The sequence below is a fragment of the Lampris incognitus genome, chromosome 2 (genome assembly GCF_029633865.1).
Source record: "Lampris incognitus isolate fLamInc1 chromosome 2, fLamInc1.hap2, whole genome shotgun sequence".
NCBI lineage: Eukaryota > Metazoa > Chordata > Actinopteri > Lampriformes > Lampridae > Lampris > Lampris incognitus.
The window spans coordinates 87,097,817-87,116,904 of NC_079212.1; the positions used below are offsets into that span (position 1 = coordinate 87,097,817).

General features: G+C 44.6%; 1 protein-coding gene across 1 annotated transcript in view; it reads right to left on the bottom strand.

The window, feature by feature from the left end:
• Positions 1-19,088, bottom strand: part of larp4ab (La ribonucleoprotein 4Ab) — a 43,040-nt gene that overhangs the window by 8,870 nt on the left and 15,082 nt on the right. Inside the window, exons 6-14 of the mRNA XM_056273910.1 lie at positions 17,526-17,636; positions 14,926-14,979; positions 11,069-11,284; positions 7,964-8,067; positions 2,217-2,450; positions 1,837-1,888; positions 1,589-1,750; positions 1,358-1,479; positions 1,067-1,256 (exon numbers count right to left, since the gene is read on the bottom strand). Coding sequence (XP_056129885.1) covers positions 1,067-1,256; positions 1,358-1,479; positions 1,589-1,750; positions 1,837-1,888; positions 2,217-2,450; positions 7,964-8,067; positions 11,069-11,284; positions 14,926-14,979; positions 17,526-17,636 — 1,245 coding nt within the window. The remainder of the gene's footprint in view (positions 1-1,066; positions 1,257-1,357; positions 1,480-1,588; positions 1,751-1,836; positions 1,889-2,216; positions 2,451-7,963; positions 8,068-11,068; positions 11,285-14,925; positions 14,980-17,525; positions 17,637-19,088) is intronic.

Consider the following 19,088-nt stretch of genomic DNA (forward strand, 5'->3'; position numbering starts at 1 on the left):
ACCAATGTTTAGTAGTCAGAAAATAAAACATTTTTTTCTCATTATTATTTCTCATTATTATTATTAAATCACTGCAATGTGATTTAAGCTGCAAAACGTCTTAAATCCTGTAACAGTACTTGGCAACATGCCAATATTGTTTTCTCAACTCCATCAAATCAAATTATGTGTTTTAAGGACAAAAGAAATCAGCGTTATCCACCTGACTGGAACCGTTACTTGATCTGACACCTTATGAGTCTCCACATGAACTCTGATTTTAAATCAACAAAAACATAATTGATGTTCATAAATAATCATATTTGTTATGCAAAGGGAATCACGCTGAAATGCACTTTCAAACATGCATACACTTGCAAACCTCTGCAAATGATCCAGAATGCGGCGGCGCATCTGGTCTTCAATCCACCCAATAGAGCACATGTCACTCCGCTGTTCATATCCCTCCACTGGCTCTCAGTTGCTGCCCGCATCAAATTCAAAACCCTGATGCTCACTTAGAAAACAGCAACTAACACGGCTCCTGCCTACCTGAACGCTGTCATTCAGGTCTACACTCAGTCCTGTTCACTATGCTCTGCCAATGAAAGGCGCCTGGCGCTTCCGGGGCCCTAAGTCACTAGCCGGACTCTTCTCTTTTGTAGTTCCCAGGTGGTGGAATGAGTTACCAAACTCTATTTGACCCGCTGAGTCCCTCTCCAGCGTTAAGAAGAAGCTAAAGACCCAGCCCTTTCACGAACACCACCACACCTGACGGTATTAAAAAAAAAAAAAAAAAAAAAAAAGCTTCAATGCATTGCCTTTGTGCACTCCCTATGTCCTATCGGACTTGTTGTATTATTTGGATGAGAGCATCTGTTAAATTAAATTGTAACATTGTAATTCACTACAATAAACTTATGCACGACAACATTTTCTGATTCAAAAAAAAAAAAGAAAAAAAAAAAGCTGCAATGACAAATGTCAGGAGGGTGTTTTAAATGATCTATCCTCAACCATCTGCTGGTAACCATTGAGCAAGCTAGATGAGTACTAGGTAGTACTCCTTGAGAGAGGAAGGTCTTACTGGGGCTGCGGTAAGAGCTGGGGCAGACAGGGTGGGTGATTTTGCAGAGACGGACTGGCAGCGGGTGGTTTTGGCGGTCGAGGCAGGTTCTGCAGCAGGCTGCAACACTAGCTGGGTGGATGAAGAGACGGGTACCCCTGCTGGAACTGGAGGCTCAGCTTTGTCTACTCTCTTTACCTGATGAGAAACACTGAATCGACAACATGGGAGAAAAAAAAAAAAAAAGGAAATTTCTATTTGTCCTCTTATTATGGTCAGGAGTTGGAATTAGGGATTAAAAGCAAAGCTCACCTTGCTATCATTGGTACTGTAGGTGAGGGTTTGGGAGCTATGATCACAGGACTTGGTGTGCTTGCTGAATCTTCTGGGACGTTGGCAGGCCGAGTTTCATTGCCCCCTTCTTTTTTCTCTGTCTGCAAGTGCAAAGATTTGAAGATTTGATGTGTAGCTATCAAACTGCATCTTAACTGTTGGCCACAGCACTTGCCAGAACAAGACAGAACAAAGAGTGACACTGTTTACCTTGTCGGTCACCTTGAGGCCACGCACCACATCGGACAGACGTGTTTCTGGCACAGGCTCTCCTTGAGTACTGACCACACATCCAGGCAATGGGGGGAAGTTGGAGGTTGCCAAATCAAACTTTGGAGCTGGTACCTTGACTTCAGCCAGAGGGATGGGCTTCTGGAAACCAACATTTTTTAAGTAAAATTATACATGGCATAAGTACAGTGCAATATAAGGATATGGGGAAGAAAAAAAAAACTTACCAAAGTACGCTCATCCTCCCTCCTCCTTCTCATGCCTCTGTAGTTTCCTCTCCTAAAACCAGATTAGTTAATTTCTTATGAGGTGGCTGAAACCACAAAGGCAGAAAAAGACAGACCCAAAAAGCTTTTATTCCCCTCTATATGTAAGCTGTCATACTGTTATCAGTCAGTTGTGGATTGTGTTCTTGCAGGAAAAAAGTTCACAAGGGTATTCATTCGGGTAGCGTAGCGGTCTATTCCATTGCCTACCAATATGGGGATCGCCGGTTTGAAGTCTGCAGCCCTTCCTGGATCGGCAGAGCAGCGAGTGGGGTGACTTGGAAGAGTGGGGTAACTGGCCAAGTACAATTGGGGAGAAAAAAAAAAGTTCACACACTCACCTGCCCCGCCCGGCGATGCACTGGTCTCCATTAGGTGCGACAGCCTGAGGAACAGTCTCTTTGAGGGTGAATGAGGGGGTTATGATTGGCTCTGAGGTGGTTCCAATAAGGCGTGATGAAGTCTGTGGAGGCTGGGGACTGGACGGACCACACAGGTCATCAGTCAGGCTTCCAGGGGCCACAGAGGGAGAAGGGAGCACATCACCAGGCCTTAGGTGGCTTTTCACATGGTTTCTGTGCACAGAAAATATGACCATGTCAATTAGGGGCAATTTTCGACCCCACCCATTCAAAACCCAGTTCATAATTCCAAGGCAATTTAGGGATTAACAGTTATTTGGGATTTGATATATATTTGGTAGAGTTCACTGCTGAATTTCAAAAGCTTCACTGCTGAAGGATATGAAATATAGTAGGCTAGTAGTAATATTCACAGTTTTAGTGTGCAGTTTTGAACACATCGTAGGTAACCCAAAGTAACATTGCAATTTGATATCAGCAAGCAGCATCACATGGCTTGACAGTGACAACCGATACACCCACATGATTATCAGTGATTAAAACCTCAGGCGCATTGTAATCCTACTTTCTTCACTTAACATCTGTGACATCAGTACTGGAGTAGCAATATTTAAAATGAAAAATTACTTTTAATTTATTCGGTCCTTATTTTAACAGTTTTACAAAAGAATGCAATGAACTTCTTTTACAAAAGAAACCCAATGAAAGTACACCAGCAGAGCAACAGCACCTCGCTTGGAAAAGGGAAACTGGGGCCCCCTCCTAGAGCCAGACCTGGGAAGGGAGCTCACCGGCAAGCATCTGGTGGCCGGGCCTTGGCCCATGGGGCTCGGTTGGGCCCAGCCCAAAAAAACCAACATGGAGCCACCACTCTGTGGACCCAGCACACGGGAGGATGAGCATTGGGGGTAGGGTGCAATGCAGGCTGGAAGGCAGGAAAAGGTGGGGACCGGGGCGGGCCGACTACCGGCATCGCAGATTGGTCCTCGGGACGTGGAATGTCACCTCTATGGCAGGGAAGGAGCTTGAGCCGGTGTGGGAGGTGGAGCGGTACCAAATATAGATATAATTGGGCTCTGGTACCAAATTCCTGGAGAGGGGCTGGACTCTCTACTTTTCCGGAGTTGGCCAAGGTGACAGGCGTCGGGCGGGTGTGGAGATACTCCCAAGTCCCCAGCTGAGCGCTGCCATGTTGGAGTTCTCCCCGGGGAATGAGAGGGGCACCTCTGTACGACTGCGAGTCGCTGGGGGGAAGGCTCTGACTGTTGTGTGTGCTTATGCACTGAATAGCAGGTTGGAGTATCCAGCCTTCTTGGAGTCTCTGGGGGACTTAACGCTCACGTCGGTAATGATGGAGAAATCCAGAGGGGCGTGATTGGGAGGAATGGCCTCCCCGATCACAATCCGAGAGGTGCCTTGTTATTGGACGTCTGTGTGAGTCACGGATTGGCCATAACAAACACCATGTTTGAACATAAGGTAGTTCATAAGTGTACTAGGTACTAGAACACCTTAGGCCAAAGATCGATGAAAGACTTTCTGGTCGCATCATCAGATCTGCTGCCATATGTTTTGGACACTCGGGTGAGGAGAGGAGCAGAGCTGTCAACTTAGCTTGCTGCCACCGCAACCCGACCCCGGAGAAGCGGCTGATGATGAGATGAGATGAGATGAAAAGAATGCACATACACATAGATAAAATTTAACAAATTATATCAAACAAATGAGGAAACATTATTGACCGAAAAGAGAAAAGGTATAGGCTGAAGCTTTAGCTTATTATGCCTACCCTTTTTACTTCAAAAAAACAACAGTCCCAAAATACAAAATCAAACACATATGTCAATCATCGTGTCACTCCATTATGTTCATACCTCCATTTTATATTTGTTTATTACGTTAGTTTTGAGCATTTTTTTTAAAATTCATAACTACACATTTTTAATTCCGTCATATTTATACCATAAATTAACCCCTTTAACGGTTATACATCTATTCTTTGTATTTGTCCTAGCCGTTGTTTTTTTAAACTTGTAAATTCTTCGAAGTCCATCCCGACTCTCTGATTTTAAACATGTTTTGTACACAGTCAGGAAGCAAGTTATTTTTTTCTTTGTACATTATTTGTGCAGTTTTAAAGTCAACCAGATCACTGAATTTTAAAGCATGACAGTTAATAAATAGTGCATTGTAGGGCTGGACCCGAACATTCAACTATTCATTAGGTGGGTAGGTATTTGGTTTTCAATTTTGGGATTTGGACATTCGTTTTTTATTTTTGTTAAATGTAGGCTATCAATACTGGCGAACTGCAAAATGCATTTTGTCAGCATATTCTTGTACCATATTTATACCTTTAAATTGCACTGTTAATACACGGAAATACCATCTCAGCTTGGGCACCTGACATCCCTCTCTCACAGCAGTGAACATCACACTTCAGTTCACCTTGGCCATTAAAAGGAAGACAAAATGCCAAAGACCCAAGCTGTGTAGGAACACTTTAAACTGAGTGACGATATGGCAGTGAGTGAGCCATATGTGTGTTTTGTATCTTTGTTTGGCTCTTGTTAAGTTCAGGTTGTAAAACCTTATAGACTTAGGCTAATAGCTGAAGGAACTGGAAACTGGAGTTTGTCCCCGGGTGCTGCATTGCAGCTGCCCACTGCTCCTAGTGCATAGGAAGGGTTAAATGCAGAGGACATATTTTGTTTCAATGAATGCAAGTACTGAGAAATGTGAATAAATATAAATCTTATAAATAACTTTGTTAAAAGAAACACGCAACGGTAGGGAAAGTGCTCAACAAATAAGGAGCAAAATAATCCAGTGAGTCAAGTAAAATTCTTTATGAGACAGTACAAGCCTGTTTCATGCCGTAAGCAATTATCAGCTGTCAACAAAGCTACTGTGAAAGAATATAAATATAAATAAATATAAATCTCAAATCTTAAATTTGTTGGTGCTATATGCTATTTCTGCACTTCTGTTTCATAGCACTTTGTCAGGTATTGTCTCGGATTCAGAGCCTATTATTATGAGCATTTATGCAGCTCTATAATTTATCCATGATAAGAAAATTTTTTATAAGCTGTTATTATGTCATAACACGTGCACAGATAGGCCCTCATTCAACCAAACCACTTGGATTACAAACGTGCAGAAAACACACCTATCCTTTTGGAAAACGTTTTTTTAAATTAAGAAATAAATATATATATAAACAAAATTTCTGTAGAATAACAGAATCTTTAAAAATTAATACCTTTAATTAAACCGAAAGATGCCTGTCACAGTCCTATGCCATCCATCTCTGCCAGGAACGATAAATGTCTGGCTGAGTCCTTCCCAAGTCATGTACGCCCCCCCCCCCAGCCCTAGTGCGCCAATGACGTGCGGTTAGGATAGGCTAATTTAATCAAAGTAACTATACAACAAATGCATAACAACATATCAAAATCTCACTCTAGTTACAAGTACGCTATGTTATGATGTATTTTTAAATGATATTTTTATGTCCTTGTCCTTTTAAATCCATAAACTTCTAAGAGTGACACGCCATATAGCGCACAAGCTCACCTACTTTTTCAATTGGCAGGGTATGCTCTCGGTTTTTTCAGGATTGTCTTTAATGTTGTGAATTTCGGAGTTTGCGCATGCGTATTGCGTAGCTTAAGGCAAAATCAATGGATGAGGAAAGGCACTGCTTATGGCGGGAGTGCGAACCAATCAGAGCCATCAACGTGCTAAATAGCTACAAAGTCAAAGATATTTGTGCTGTCAATAAAGCAAGCTAGCTCATTTGAATTTGAGCAGCTTAGCTACGCTTAGCTACACAGTGCGAAATCAGTAATGTCGACCATCTTACGTCATCAGTTTTAATAAACTGGACTACCAGCAATAATTACTTGTCATCAGCCAAGGCAGGCCTACATCAGCTCTCCCTGACCTACACCAGCGTAAAGGGCAGAAAATTATCCGATCATTACAGCTGGAGTGGTACATAAGGAACGAGTGGCTAGGCAGCTGCGGCTCTGATGCTACCACCAGCAGGCTGTACTGTATAATAATAATTAATATATAATAATTCCGACACCTTACAAATGTCGTTTATGTAGCGTATAAACTGTTTTGGTCCCAGTACAGAGCCTTGAGGCACCCCAAAGGTAATCTTTCTGTGTTCAGACTCGGTGCCATTTATCTGTATAGACTGATACCTATTCTCAAGATAACTCCTCAACTGGGACTATGTTACCCCCATAATTCCATATTTTTCTAGCTTCTTTATATGAAGACCATGATCAATGGTATCAAAAGCCTTTTTGAAGTCAATAAAAACTCAGCTGTATACATTTTGTTGTCTATCGCTGTTTATATTTCCTCCACTAGTTCCATTGCTGCCAGTGAAGTGGACCTGTTTGACCGAAATCCATACTGGCGATCACTTGTAGTAAACTATATTTATCAATGAAACTGTCACGTTTTTTAACAAATAAATTTTCCAATATTTTAGAGAACTTGAGGAAGCAGAGAAACCGGCCTATAGTTGAAAAATAAATGTTTATCCCTATGTTTATAAATAGGAAATACCTTGGCTGTTTTCATTTGGTTGGGAAAAATGCCTGTCTGGAAAGATCGATTAACAAATGTGTGTGAATGGTTTCACAATGCATTCAATTATACACTTTCTAAGTGTCATATCAAAAGAATACACATCTATAGACTTTTTATTTGTATTTATTTACTATCTCAATGATGTCACTTTCACAAACTCCTGTAAGGAACACTGAATTTTTAATCTCAATTTATATTCATTTTGCATTAAAATAACAGTAGACAGTGTTGAGTTTTTACCACCTTTGTGTGTGTGTGTATGTATATATATATATGTGTGTGTGTGTATGTATTTATTTGTGTGTATGTGTATATATAGTATATAGTATATATATATATAAAGCAAGAGTATATGTTTTTACAGCCGCTTAAAACTCCAGAAATAAGAAATACTCATTGTAGAACAAAAAGAAAGGCATCTTTAGAATCAGCACTTTCCAAGGATTGCACAGTTAAAAAAATATTTCAGAAACCAAGTCAAAATTTTGATTTATTTTCGAAAGACGCATTCCAACAATGCTTTGTGGAGACTTCCGGCAAATCCTTCCAGTGGTCAAGGGAGGCACTACACCTAACATTGTCAATGCTAGCCTGAAGGCACGCAACGTGGTTTACCCTGAGGTGCTTGAGCACTGAGCGATTAATACACACATTGGCAAAGAAGCTTGAAAATTATGACATTTGATCATTTTCGTTAATAAGATTAGTTTGTTCGACATTCGTTTATCACATGTATCATATCATAAATTATCCTATATTTCATCATCGATTATATCGTAAAGATCAGATCGTGTTGGTTGTTTTGGTGAGAAAATTTTTCCCAGGCAACACTGGGTACCTCTGCTAGTTCTATTATAAGCCAGTGAGGGAGGACAAAATGAGGGTGGAGGGTATGAATGGTTAAACCGTAGGTTGAGCCAGTGTTCAGCAAACCATGTAAGGGTTGTGTCAATAAGGATAAATCATGTTCCTAAGACTTTTCCATCATTATCGACTACAGTGATGGTTGATCAGATGGGCACTAAATCTTACCCAAATCAGAAACAAAAAAGGCAACAAGATTTGTGCTGTTATGGACAAATACATATTTCAATAAAGGACCTTACACATACCGGTTTCTGTTGAAGGGATGTCCACTATTCATGGGGTTAGAGCCGGCTTTGTGGGTCCCCGTGGCGCTGTAACCATTCACAAATCCACTGTTTGGGAAAGGCGCCTGATTGTGAAAATAGCACAAGATATGTAATTCCACACTGTATTCAAGAACAAAACAGGTTTATTATTTGTTATACTCTTTTGACTATACAGCCATACCCAACAAGAGGTGAGCATACTGACTGAAGCCACGAAGGCCTGACAAATTATTCAAACTTGATCAGTCAGACATTGACATGTGGAATTAGGATTGAAAAAAACAGACTTGCAATGGCATCCATTCCATTTCACCCATTGTCATTTCACTATGGGCCTGTTTGCACCTGGCATTAACACGCACCTTGGGTGATCCGATCACAAGTGGACAGCTCTTAGTACAGGTGTGAATGCACTCAAGAGACACTGAGGATGAATTGAAATCTGATCACTCAGACCACATTCGGAGGTGGTCTGGGCCGCATACGGCCACATTCTTTTAGCAGTGTGTATGCGAATGTGTCCTGGGTCACACTGAAGGGCTGCCTAATCAATTTACATTTGTTTTGAATGTTGATTAATGTATATTGTCCCTTCCCAAATAAAGGTTTAACATATTCCAAAAAAAAAATCTATCCAATGCCACAGGTCAATGAACTCCTGGACTATCTCGGCTCTGCTTGCTTTTTACGACACTGGCACTGGGCTACTGGCAGATTCCCTTGTCTCCAGAGTCTAAGGAAAAAATGAATTTCTCTAAACTAGACAGTTTGTACCAGCTAGTGACACTTCCATTCAGGCTGTTCGGAGCCCCAGCAATATTTCAGCACCTCATGGACATGGTGCTGCAGCCACATACCGCATATGCTGCAGCCAACTTGGATGATGCTATCATCCACAGTAGCAGCTGGGACCAGCATATGCGGCAGGTGGCAGTGGTGCTCTAGTCTCTGAGGCAGGTGCGGCTCATGGCCAACCTGAAGAAGTGTGCAATTGGGCGGCAGGAGGTACGGTATCTGGGATACCACTTAGGCGGCAGGCTGGTGCGCCCCCAGATAGATAAGACTGCAGCAATTGTGGCCAGCCAAAGGCCTAAAACGAAAAAGCAGGTGAGGGCATTCCTGGGACTGCCGACTATTAAAGGATGTTCATCCCCGCCTTTGCAGAGCTGACGAGTCCCCTGACAGACGTCACCCGAAAGGGTGCCTCAGATGTTGTCCGGTGAACGGAGCAGTGTCAGGTGGTCTTCGAGACGGTTAAACAAGCCCACTATGAGGAACCACTGCTCCATATGCCTAACTTCTCTCCCTTTTGTCTTGCAGACCGATACGTCAGACAGAATGCTGGGGGCTGTTATGTCCTAGGTGGAGGGAGTTGATTGCCTGGTGCTGTAGATAAGCCAGAAGCTGGCAGAGAGGGAGCGGAGGTACAGCACCATGGAAAAGGAGTGCCTGGCCATCAGATGGGCGGTCGGCGCCCTCTGCTTCTACCTCCTGGGGTGTTCATTCACCCTCTGTTCAGACCATGACCTGTTCCAGTGGCTCCACCGCATGAAGGATGCCAACACACAGATCACCCTTTGGTATGTGGCGTTACAGCCATCCATGTTCACGGTGGGGTCCATAGGCTGGGGATGCAGATGGTCGTGGCCAATTTCCTCCCACTCGGGGGGGCGGGGGGGGGGCAGCTGTCGGCCTAAGTCAGGTGCTGGGGGTATGTGGTAGTGGGGTGTGGTTTAGCCTTGGCTGCAAGCAGAGAGAGTGGGGGCATGGATCGTGGGAGAGCAGTTGCAATAGCGGCTGATAAGTGATCAGCCCCAGCTATGTCAAACAACTAACCTGTTCTTTTTAAAACTACAGTGAAGCTGGGTCCAGGACTGACACTGATGCAACTACCTGAGTGAACACAGCGAACGGAGAGAGAGAAATGGAGGTGAGACGAGCCAGAGAAGGCTCCAACAATGCTGAGCACTGGCCCATGCAGTGTGTGAGCAGACACTCACTCATTGTAATTTTGTAAATAAAAGGAACGCTATGTTTTCACTAATCTGTGTCAAGCCTCCATCTCTGAGCCCTCCCGTGGAATGAGCCTCACCACAGATGGCTTTCAGCTGGGTTGGCTTGTAATGGAATACAAGTAATGGTGTTACGTACTGAGAATATAGAAATGAAGTATCTGTTCTGAAACACCAGTATTCATATTGGTTACTTAAAAAATTTGAGGAGAATACTTTCAGAATACTTAACTCCTATTCAGTGTCAGTGTTACAGGTAGGACTATGTGTTTATGTTTTTTTTGGTGGGTGTTGGTTCATGCAAAAATTGAAAAATTAATGGAAAGATTGTCTTTTTAAAAGGTAGTCTTAGGCTGCAGTCTGCAACTCAACAAATATACCATCCATCCATCCATTATCCAAACCGTTTATCCTGCTCTCAGGGTCGCGGGGATGCTGGAGCCTATCCCAGCAATCATTGGGCGGTGGGCGAGGAGACACCCTGGACAGGCCGCCAGGCCATCACACAGGGCCGACACCACACATTCACTTCTAGGGACAATTCAGCATGACCGATTCACCTGACCTACATGTCTTTGGACTGTGGGAGGAAGCCGGAGCGCCCGGAGGAAACCCACGCAGACATGGGGACAACATGTAAACTCCACACAGAGGATGGCCTGGGACAACCCTCAAGGTTGGACTACCCTTGGGCTCGAACCCAGGACCTTCTTGCTGTTAGGCGGCCGCGCCAACCACTGCGTCACCATGCCGCCACTAACCACTATGCCACCGAATAAGCAACAAAAGAATAAGCAACAATGTGATATCACAGCACAACTGTTTCATATGTGCCTTTTAAAGATGTAATTTAATTGTAATTTGAGTAAGTTACTCTTCTTGAGTATTGTAACTGAATATGTTACTGGTTACACACTACATAGAGAGGTCCTTTTAAAACATTTCACCAGTGTCTTTATGAATAAAGACCAAATGCTACATACTTTAGTATTCCTTTAGTCCCTTTGTTCCAAACGCACTGACGGTGTACTCGTAATGAATCATATCAGTTGTGGCACTTGTAGCTACTCACCAGTGGAGTCTCAAAGTAAGGTGGGAGTGAAGGGTTCCAGGAAGGGGGCATCAGTCGGAACATGGGGTACTGCTGCTGGGGGCTGTACACTTGCTGCATGTAGGGGAGAGGGGAGCCATACTGCTGCTGACGCTGAGAATGCTGATTGTACATGCTCGAGTCCATACTGCGGAAGCTGTTCTTGGCGAAAAACGTGTTGATGGCCTTGATACGAGCCTAGTGGAGGAATGAAGGAAAAGAACAAACCTGAGTGCAGCGATTATGAGCATTGCAGTTATGCCATAGCAGCACCTAGGATAAGTTACAAGTTCCATAGTCTTTGGTCCCCTCAGATCTCATAATCTCATGGTCATTAGGCCATAGAGCACTCCAGACTTGGGAGGGGAGGGTGACAGGGTAGAGGAGGAGGTGAACAGAGGGTGTGAGAGGAAAAGACAAGTAGTAGACAGGAATAAAGAACGAAAGGAGAGAAAGAACCCCAGCCAACCACAGTGCACCTGGGTCCTTCCAAGCGCGATACTGATCATCACTGGGGTCTAGGAGGGACCACTAGCACCGACAACTATTTATTTATTTCATAAATAAATGTATTTATGTCTAATTTATTAAATTATTTATTTCATAAGGCATGAACTAAGGCTTACAGGGTCAATTCAAAGTCCAGAAAAAGGGATGCATTAGCCCCCATCCAAGGTCAATGATATGAATGTCATGATAACATGGAGATATGGGTGTGTTCTCAACACATTTGAGCAGGGACAGGGAACGTTGGAGTCACTCATTCCTTATCAGGTCTCGGGTCATGCAAACCAGTCCAAAGTCACTCTTTGTTTGCAAAACTCAAGCCAAGCACTCCTGTCTTAACTAACAAGGCACTAAATCGACCGTGCAGGAGCCTGAGCGGCACAAACCTGAGATAACAAAACGCACAACAAACGCTTAACCTTGAGGTTGTACTTTATTCATATCTGTCCCAACACTGTGCTTTAAAAAGAAATGGAATACCGACTTACCAACATGGTGTCTACAAAAAAGGTTAAAAAAAAAAGAAAAAAAAAAGACTTATCTTGAGTATGTCAGTGAATGTACTTTGGTTCATACTAAAGAATTTCCACGTCACACCTGCATGGTTGGTGAACATGTGTGCATATTTAACTTGTGCATGGTTGGTTAATGTGTGTGCATATTTAACTTGTGCATGGTTGGTTAATGTGTGTGCATATTTAACTTGAGAAAACTGTGTTTCAAATATTCACAGGTTCTGAAGTGATATTAAATAAAAATGTTTCTCTTTTTCTCAGGCTACACTCAGACTACACCTTAAATAAAACTTTTCCCGGCATCCGGGTGGCGTAGCGGTCTATTCTGCTGCCTACCAACACGGGGATCTCTGGTTTGAATCCCCGTGTTACCTCTGGCTTGGTCGGGCTTCCCTACAGAGAGAAACTGGCCGTGTCCGCAGGTGGGAAACCGGATGTGGGTATGTGTCCTGGTCGCTGCACTAGTGCCTCCTCTGGTCGGCTGGGGCGCCTGTTCAGGGGGGAGGGGGAACTGGGGGGAATAGCGTGATCCTCCCACCCGCTACGTCCCCCGGTGAAACTCCTCACTGTCAGGTGAAAAGAAACGGCTGGCGACTCCACACGTATCAGAGGAGGCACGTGGTAGTCTGCAGCCCTCCCCGGATCGGCAGATGGGGTGGAGCAGAGACCGGGATGGTTTGGAAGAGTGGGGTAATTGGCCACATATATTTGGGGAGAAAAAAAAAGGGGCGGGGGGGGGGGTAATTTTTGTCCCAGATATAGTCACTAATTCTTGGGCCAAAAGGTATTTACTTTTGGGCAGGCCCAAAATAAGTGTTGAAGAATTGTTAGTGAACAGGCTGAGCGCCGTCAGGACTCAATATTATTTGTGCACACAAGCTGTTTCAGGGTGGACATGTTTACAGTGATATCTGATATGGCTCACTTTCAAAAATGAATTTTAACAATGTAGGGGGGAGGGGGGGAGGTCAGATCTAACCAAAATGATCAGAAATTTGCATTAAAGCTATATGAAGTCATTACTGACAGGACATACCGTAGAGCTACAAAGATAGCAGAACAGTAACTCACAGCCAAGCCACCGCCCACCCTCCCCTCCCGGACTCTCATCTCCTCCAAGAAGTTAGGCCCACCTACTAAGACCACATGCTAACAAACACAAGTCCCATGTTCACTTGTGTTTTAGCCCTGGTTCGGTCCACTGACGTTTAAATCTCTTCACCATCCATTGTCTTGGTTTGACACGCCACCATTTCACGTTTAACGGAGTGGTAGCGTTCTAAACTGGTGGGCAGTTCGCCATCAGCTTTATGGTGGCGGTGGAGGGTGTCTGGTGAAAAAAGGGACTCAACGAGCGAGGGAGGTACACTGTCAGAAGGATCAAACCAAACGATGAGCTGAAAATTAAGGTAAACTGTAGACTTGAGCCTCCTACAGATGGTGTGATGTGGGCCATCTCAGACGAAAGATGACTAAACATGGTGATATCTTTGGTCGTGGCTCCAAAGTGGTGGTCCTACGTCACACTGTGATACAGGTTCAAAGACGGCCGATATTACGGTCTTGCAACCGAAGTGTCAGAAATGTAGCACGACCATCTCACAGTGTGACCGCTGCTACGACCTACGTCTGCTAACCAACCAATAGAAATGCAGCAGGAAATGACGCACTGATCAACGCCATGCATAATCTTTGCTGGCGCTAAACACAAACAGACTGTTAGTGTCTGTGACACAAATGCCATGGATTCAACAAAACGAGCTAAAACAAGCTAACAAAACGAGCAACAAAATGAGCAAAGCCAGCTGCGGTGACTATTGAAAGCACTGGATTCCTGCTTGGCGTCATGTTGCTCTACCAACGACGCAGACTGATGAAGCACACTGATGATGTTTTTATGGACTTGTGTCGTAGCCTGTGATTCAGTAGTGTTATCATCGTACAGTCTACATACATCACACTTGATGTCATACCCAAGTTTATTAGAGCCATATCACAGTGTGGCTTGCAATAAACTTATAGGAGTGCTGAAATCGCACAGTCTGTAGGAGGCTTTAGGTACTACGTCTCAGAGGGACTGGCAGCACTGGAAATTCTGTCACATGACAAGGAGTCGATTAATTTACTGTTAATATCAAAAATATTGCAGCTTTAATACCTGCAGTCTTATTGGCATTTCCCGAGTTTACACACTAGTCACTGCCAAACAATAATAACAATAATAATAACAATAACAGCATAATAATAACAACAACACATCTAAAATTCATCAGTTCATAGAACATTAACCTATGACCCAAACTGACTTAAGTATGATGTGAACACCAAACAAAGCAAACTATCAACACTAATGTGCCCCCCCCTTTCTCCCCAATTGTCTCCAGCCAATTACCCCACTCTTCCAAGCCGTCCCAGTCGCTGCTCCACCCCCTCTGCCGATCTGGGGAGGGCTGCAGACTACCACGTCTCCTCCCATACATGTGGAGTCACCAGCCGCTTCTTTTCACCTGACAGTGAGGAGTTTCACCAGGGGACGTAGTGAGTGGGAGGATCATGCTATTCCCCCCGGTTCCCCCTCAACAGGCACCCTGACCAACCAGAGGAGGCGATAGTGCAACGACCAGGACACCTACCCACATCCGGCTTCCCACCTGCAGGCAGGGCCAGTTGGGTCTGTAGGGACGCCCAACCAAGCCGGAGGTAACACGGGGATTCGAACTGGTGATCCCCGTGTTGGTAGGCAATGGAATAGACCCCTATGCTACCTGGACGCCCCTAGACTAATGTATTTCAGTGAGTTTGCAGTAGTGAACTTACCATGATTGGTTTTCCTTGAAATGTTTTAACTTCTTCCCTCAGGTATCTGTAAGCCTGAGGGAAAATGAAAACATAACAGATTTGATAACTCTGAAACACCTCAATATTAAAACGTAACAGTATTGATAACTCTGAAACACCTCAACATTAAAACAGAACAGTATTGTTAACTCTGAAACACCTCAACATTAAAACATAACAGTATTGATAACTCTGAAACACCTCAATATTAAAACGTAACAGATTTGATAACTCTGAAACACCTCAACATTAAAACATAACAGTATTGATAACTCTGAAACACCTCAACATTAAAACATAACAGTATTGATAACTCTGAAACACCTCAACATCTGCCTGAGAGTTAGTGAAATGGCCCAGACCTGCTATAAAACATGCAACACAATGCCGCCAGCTCACACAAAGTAGTGCAACACGAATAAAACAGTGTAATAAGTTCACTAAAACACAGTTGATGTTAGCGCTGTCCCTAATACCTTTTTTGGGGGGGGGGGGGGCTTCAAATATTCAGCAGCATGTATTTGAAGATTTGCTGTTTGTGTGTGTGTGTGGGGGGGCTGTGCAATAATCAAATTAAATAGATGACAGCCTTACTGTATAAAACATGTTTGCCATTATTATTAGATATGTCTATCACGTGCTGTCGTTAGGTTGTTACTGTAATTAATTATGCTGTTGAGAGACAAAGGCAAAGTTGGACTTCTAGTTATTTCCTTTTTATTGAAACTAGTGCAGTGCCCGTTCGGGTGTACCACCCCCCCGACCACACTGTGGGTTGCAATGGCAGAGTGGCGCTGTTCGTCTTGTCGATATGGGAAAAACTAACTATCTGTCTGTCTGTCTGCATGTCCTTAAGATTTTCTCAACAACCGCTCATCCAAACAACCCCACACGTGACACTAGGGCTGTCACAATTATTACATAATCGCCTGATCGCGATTATTTGACCTGACTGCGATCAATTTGCATAATGGTTAGAATGGTTTCCACTCATCTGTATAAACAGCTGGATGACACTAACAGAAACGTCATGTTTCCATCACTAGTTCCACGCCGTTTCCCATCGTTTGTTGTTGGACTGGCGCTCTTTTAATGACATCGTCTTGTGGCGCCCCTGGCACATGAGGGGTGAATTAGCGGCAACAAACTGTTTAGCCAACGCTTTTTTAGAATATTCGACGACTGCATTTGGACGAGCATGTGTTGACGTCAACATCTTGGACGTAGTTGCAGAGCCAAACGCCACAGCGCCACTGTGGGCACATGCTGGTTTTACGCCAGATGAGAAAGGAGAGCCCGAGAACTTGGGGGAGGCCATTTGTCGAATTTGCAGCAAAAAGGTGGCGGTCAAAAGCGCTTATACCACACATTTAAAAAACCATCTACGGCTCCACCACCTTACCCAATTCACCGAACTTGGAAAGAGCCACCGCCGCAGTTCCAGGCGGCAACTGGCTGTTCCTGAAGCTTTTGGACGAGTGTCTAAATATAAACGTGACGGTACCACATGGTGCACGTTAACAGACAGTGTAACGCTGTATATCGCCAAAGAAATGCAGCCGTTCAGTATGGCTGAAAAACCAACATTTAAAGAAATGCTGCAGAAGTTTGCCGAGTACAACTGAGCAGAAAAAAAGAAAAGAAAAGACAACGAAGTCGTTAATCACAATGATTTGTATGACGATTAATCATCAACTAAAATGGTTGTGACAGCCCTACGAGACACTGCATTTCCTGGGGTCCTCACCGCTAAGGGGCAAGTCGATCGAATGAACGGTTGTGAAGACAAGCGAAGGACAGACAGACAGATTCCTTCCAGTCTAGTTTGATGAACTGGTGACAAAAACACGGTCAAAGTGAAGTCGGTTGTTCATAAACAGAAAAAAGAAATAAGGCTCTTTTGTCAGCGTAGATTTTTTTTTTGGGACCCCCCCCCCCTTTCTCCCCAATTGTACTTGGCCAATTACCCCACTCTTCCGAGCCGTCCCGGTCGCTGCTCCCCTCCCATTTGCCAATCTGGGGAGGGCTGCAGACTACCACATGCCTCCTCCCATACATATGGAGTCACCAGTCGCTTCTTTTCACCTGACATTGAGGAGTTTTGCCAGGGGGGCGTAGCACATGGGAGGATCACGCCATTCCCCCAGTCCCCCGCCTCAAACAGGCGCCCCGACCGACCAGAGGAGATGCTAGTGCAGCGACCAGGACACACACTCACATCCAGCTTCCCACCCGCAGACATGGCCAATTGTGTCTGTAGGGACACCCGATCAAGCTGGAGGTAACATGGGGATTCGAACTGGCGATCCCCGTGTTGGTAGGCAACGGAATAGACCGCCGTGCCACCCGGATGCCGTCAGTGCAGACCTTTATATGAAATCTTAAATAATTAACGGCATGTGTTCACATGGTCATCGGTCTTCATGTTTTTCTCATGCTTATTGCTGGGGGGAATCGAACACTGATTTTGCCATAGATTACCACAGCAACGATCACAGGCTTCAAATCATTCCGGTCAGTCCTAGTTGATCCTATGACAACACATGCATGTCAGTGTGAGGATGGATGAGTGGCCATACCTGCTGGGCGTCTGTATCCGACTGGAAGGTTATGTACCAGCTGCTGTTGTGTGCAAACTCAACGCTGATCACCTTCGGACAGGCTTCACTCTTAAAGAGAGCCTCCACCTCCTTTAAAAGAAGAAGAGATGCTGAGATTATCACCTTCGGATAGGCTTCACTCTTAAAGAGAGCCTCCACCTCCTTTAAAAGAAGAAGAGATGCTGAGATTATCACCTTCGGATAGGCTTCACTCTTAAAGAGAGCCTCCACCTCCTTTAAAAGAAGAAGAGATGCTGAGAAGCACGACTTCAACACATCCTTCCCAACTCAAACAGAGCAAAGCAACTCTTCACAGGTCTGGAAAATAAGATTGTCCGGCGGCCTGATCAACCGATTTTAATAGTTGGCAACCAAACCCACGCTGCCTGGAGCCCGGTGGACAACTAAAACTTTCTACCTTACTTCTTTTCTTAGAGCTATGCTCAGCGGGTCATAAATTAATGATGGTGGTCATGTGACATACTATTTGTTTTATTGTATTTTATTTTTTGGATTTCCACCCCCTCTTTTTCTCCCCAATTGTACCCGGCCAATTACTCCACTCTTCCGAGCCGCCCCGGTTCTCCTTGCTTGCTCCACCCGCTCTGCTGATCCGGGGGAGGGCTGCAGACTTCCACATGTCTCCTCCCATACATGTGGAGTCACCAGCCACTTCTTTTCACCTGACAGTGAGGAGTTTCACCAGGGGGGCGTAGCAGGTGGGAGGATCACGCTATTCCCCACCTGACCGACCAGAGGAGGCGCTAATGCAGTGACCAGGACACATGCCCACTTCCAGCTTCCCACCAACAGACACAGCCAGTTGTGTCTGTAGGGACGCCGGACCAAGCCGGAGGTAACACGGGGATTCGAACCACGATCCCCGTGTTGGTAGGCAACGGAATAGACCACTACGATACCCGGACGCCCAAATACTGGCTCTCTCCTTGCTAGGTGGGATTAGTTTTGACCTTTCCATCGGGGCTTTCTGTGTGATACAAACAATGCATAAGGCACGTCCTACAACAAATAACCCACCCACTTTCTAGTGTTGCAACTGCAGTGCGGGGCTCCAGACTGCGGCCAATTTGATTGCTTATAAAACTAAAATCTGTGCAGTGTCACTGAAGAAAATTAATTGGCTGCACAAGTGTGACTTGACTGTTGTTGGTCTGTTTTCCTTTTATTTTCCAATATCATAAAAACATCTATCCATCCATTATCCGAACCGCTTATCCTGCTCTCAGGGCCGCAGGAGCCTATCCCACGCAGACATGGGGAGAACATGCAAACTCCACACAGAGGACGACCCGGGACACTCCCCAAGGTTGGACTACCCCGGGGCCTGAACCCAGGACCTTCCTGCTGTGAGGCGACCCTGCTAACCACTGTGCCGCATCATAAAAACACGGTTTGGTCAAACAGTTAGGTGATTATTTGTGCATTAATTGTTATCCTGCTTGGAAATTCATACTTGCGACAATTGTTCGTTTTGTTGTCCCCGAGCTTGTGACTATAACAATGTTGTCCACATGCAAACTA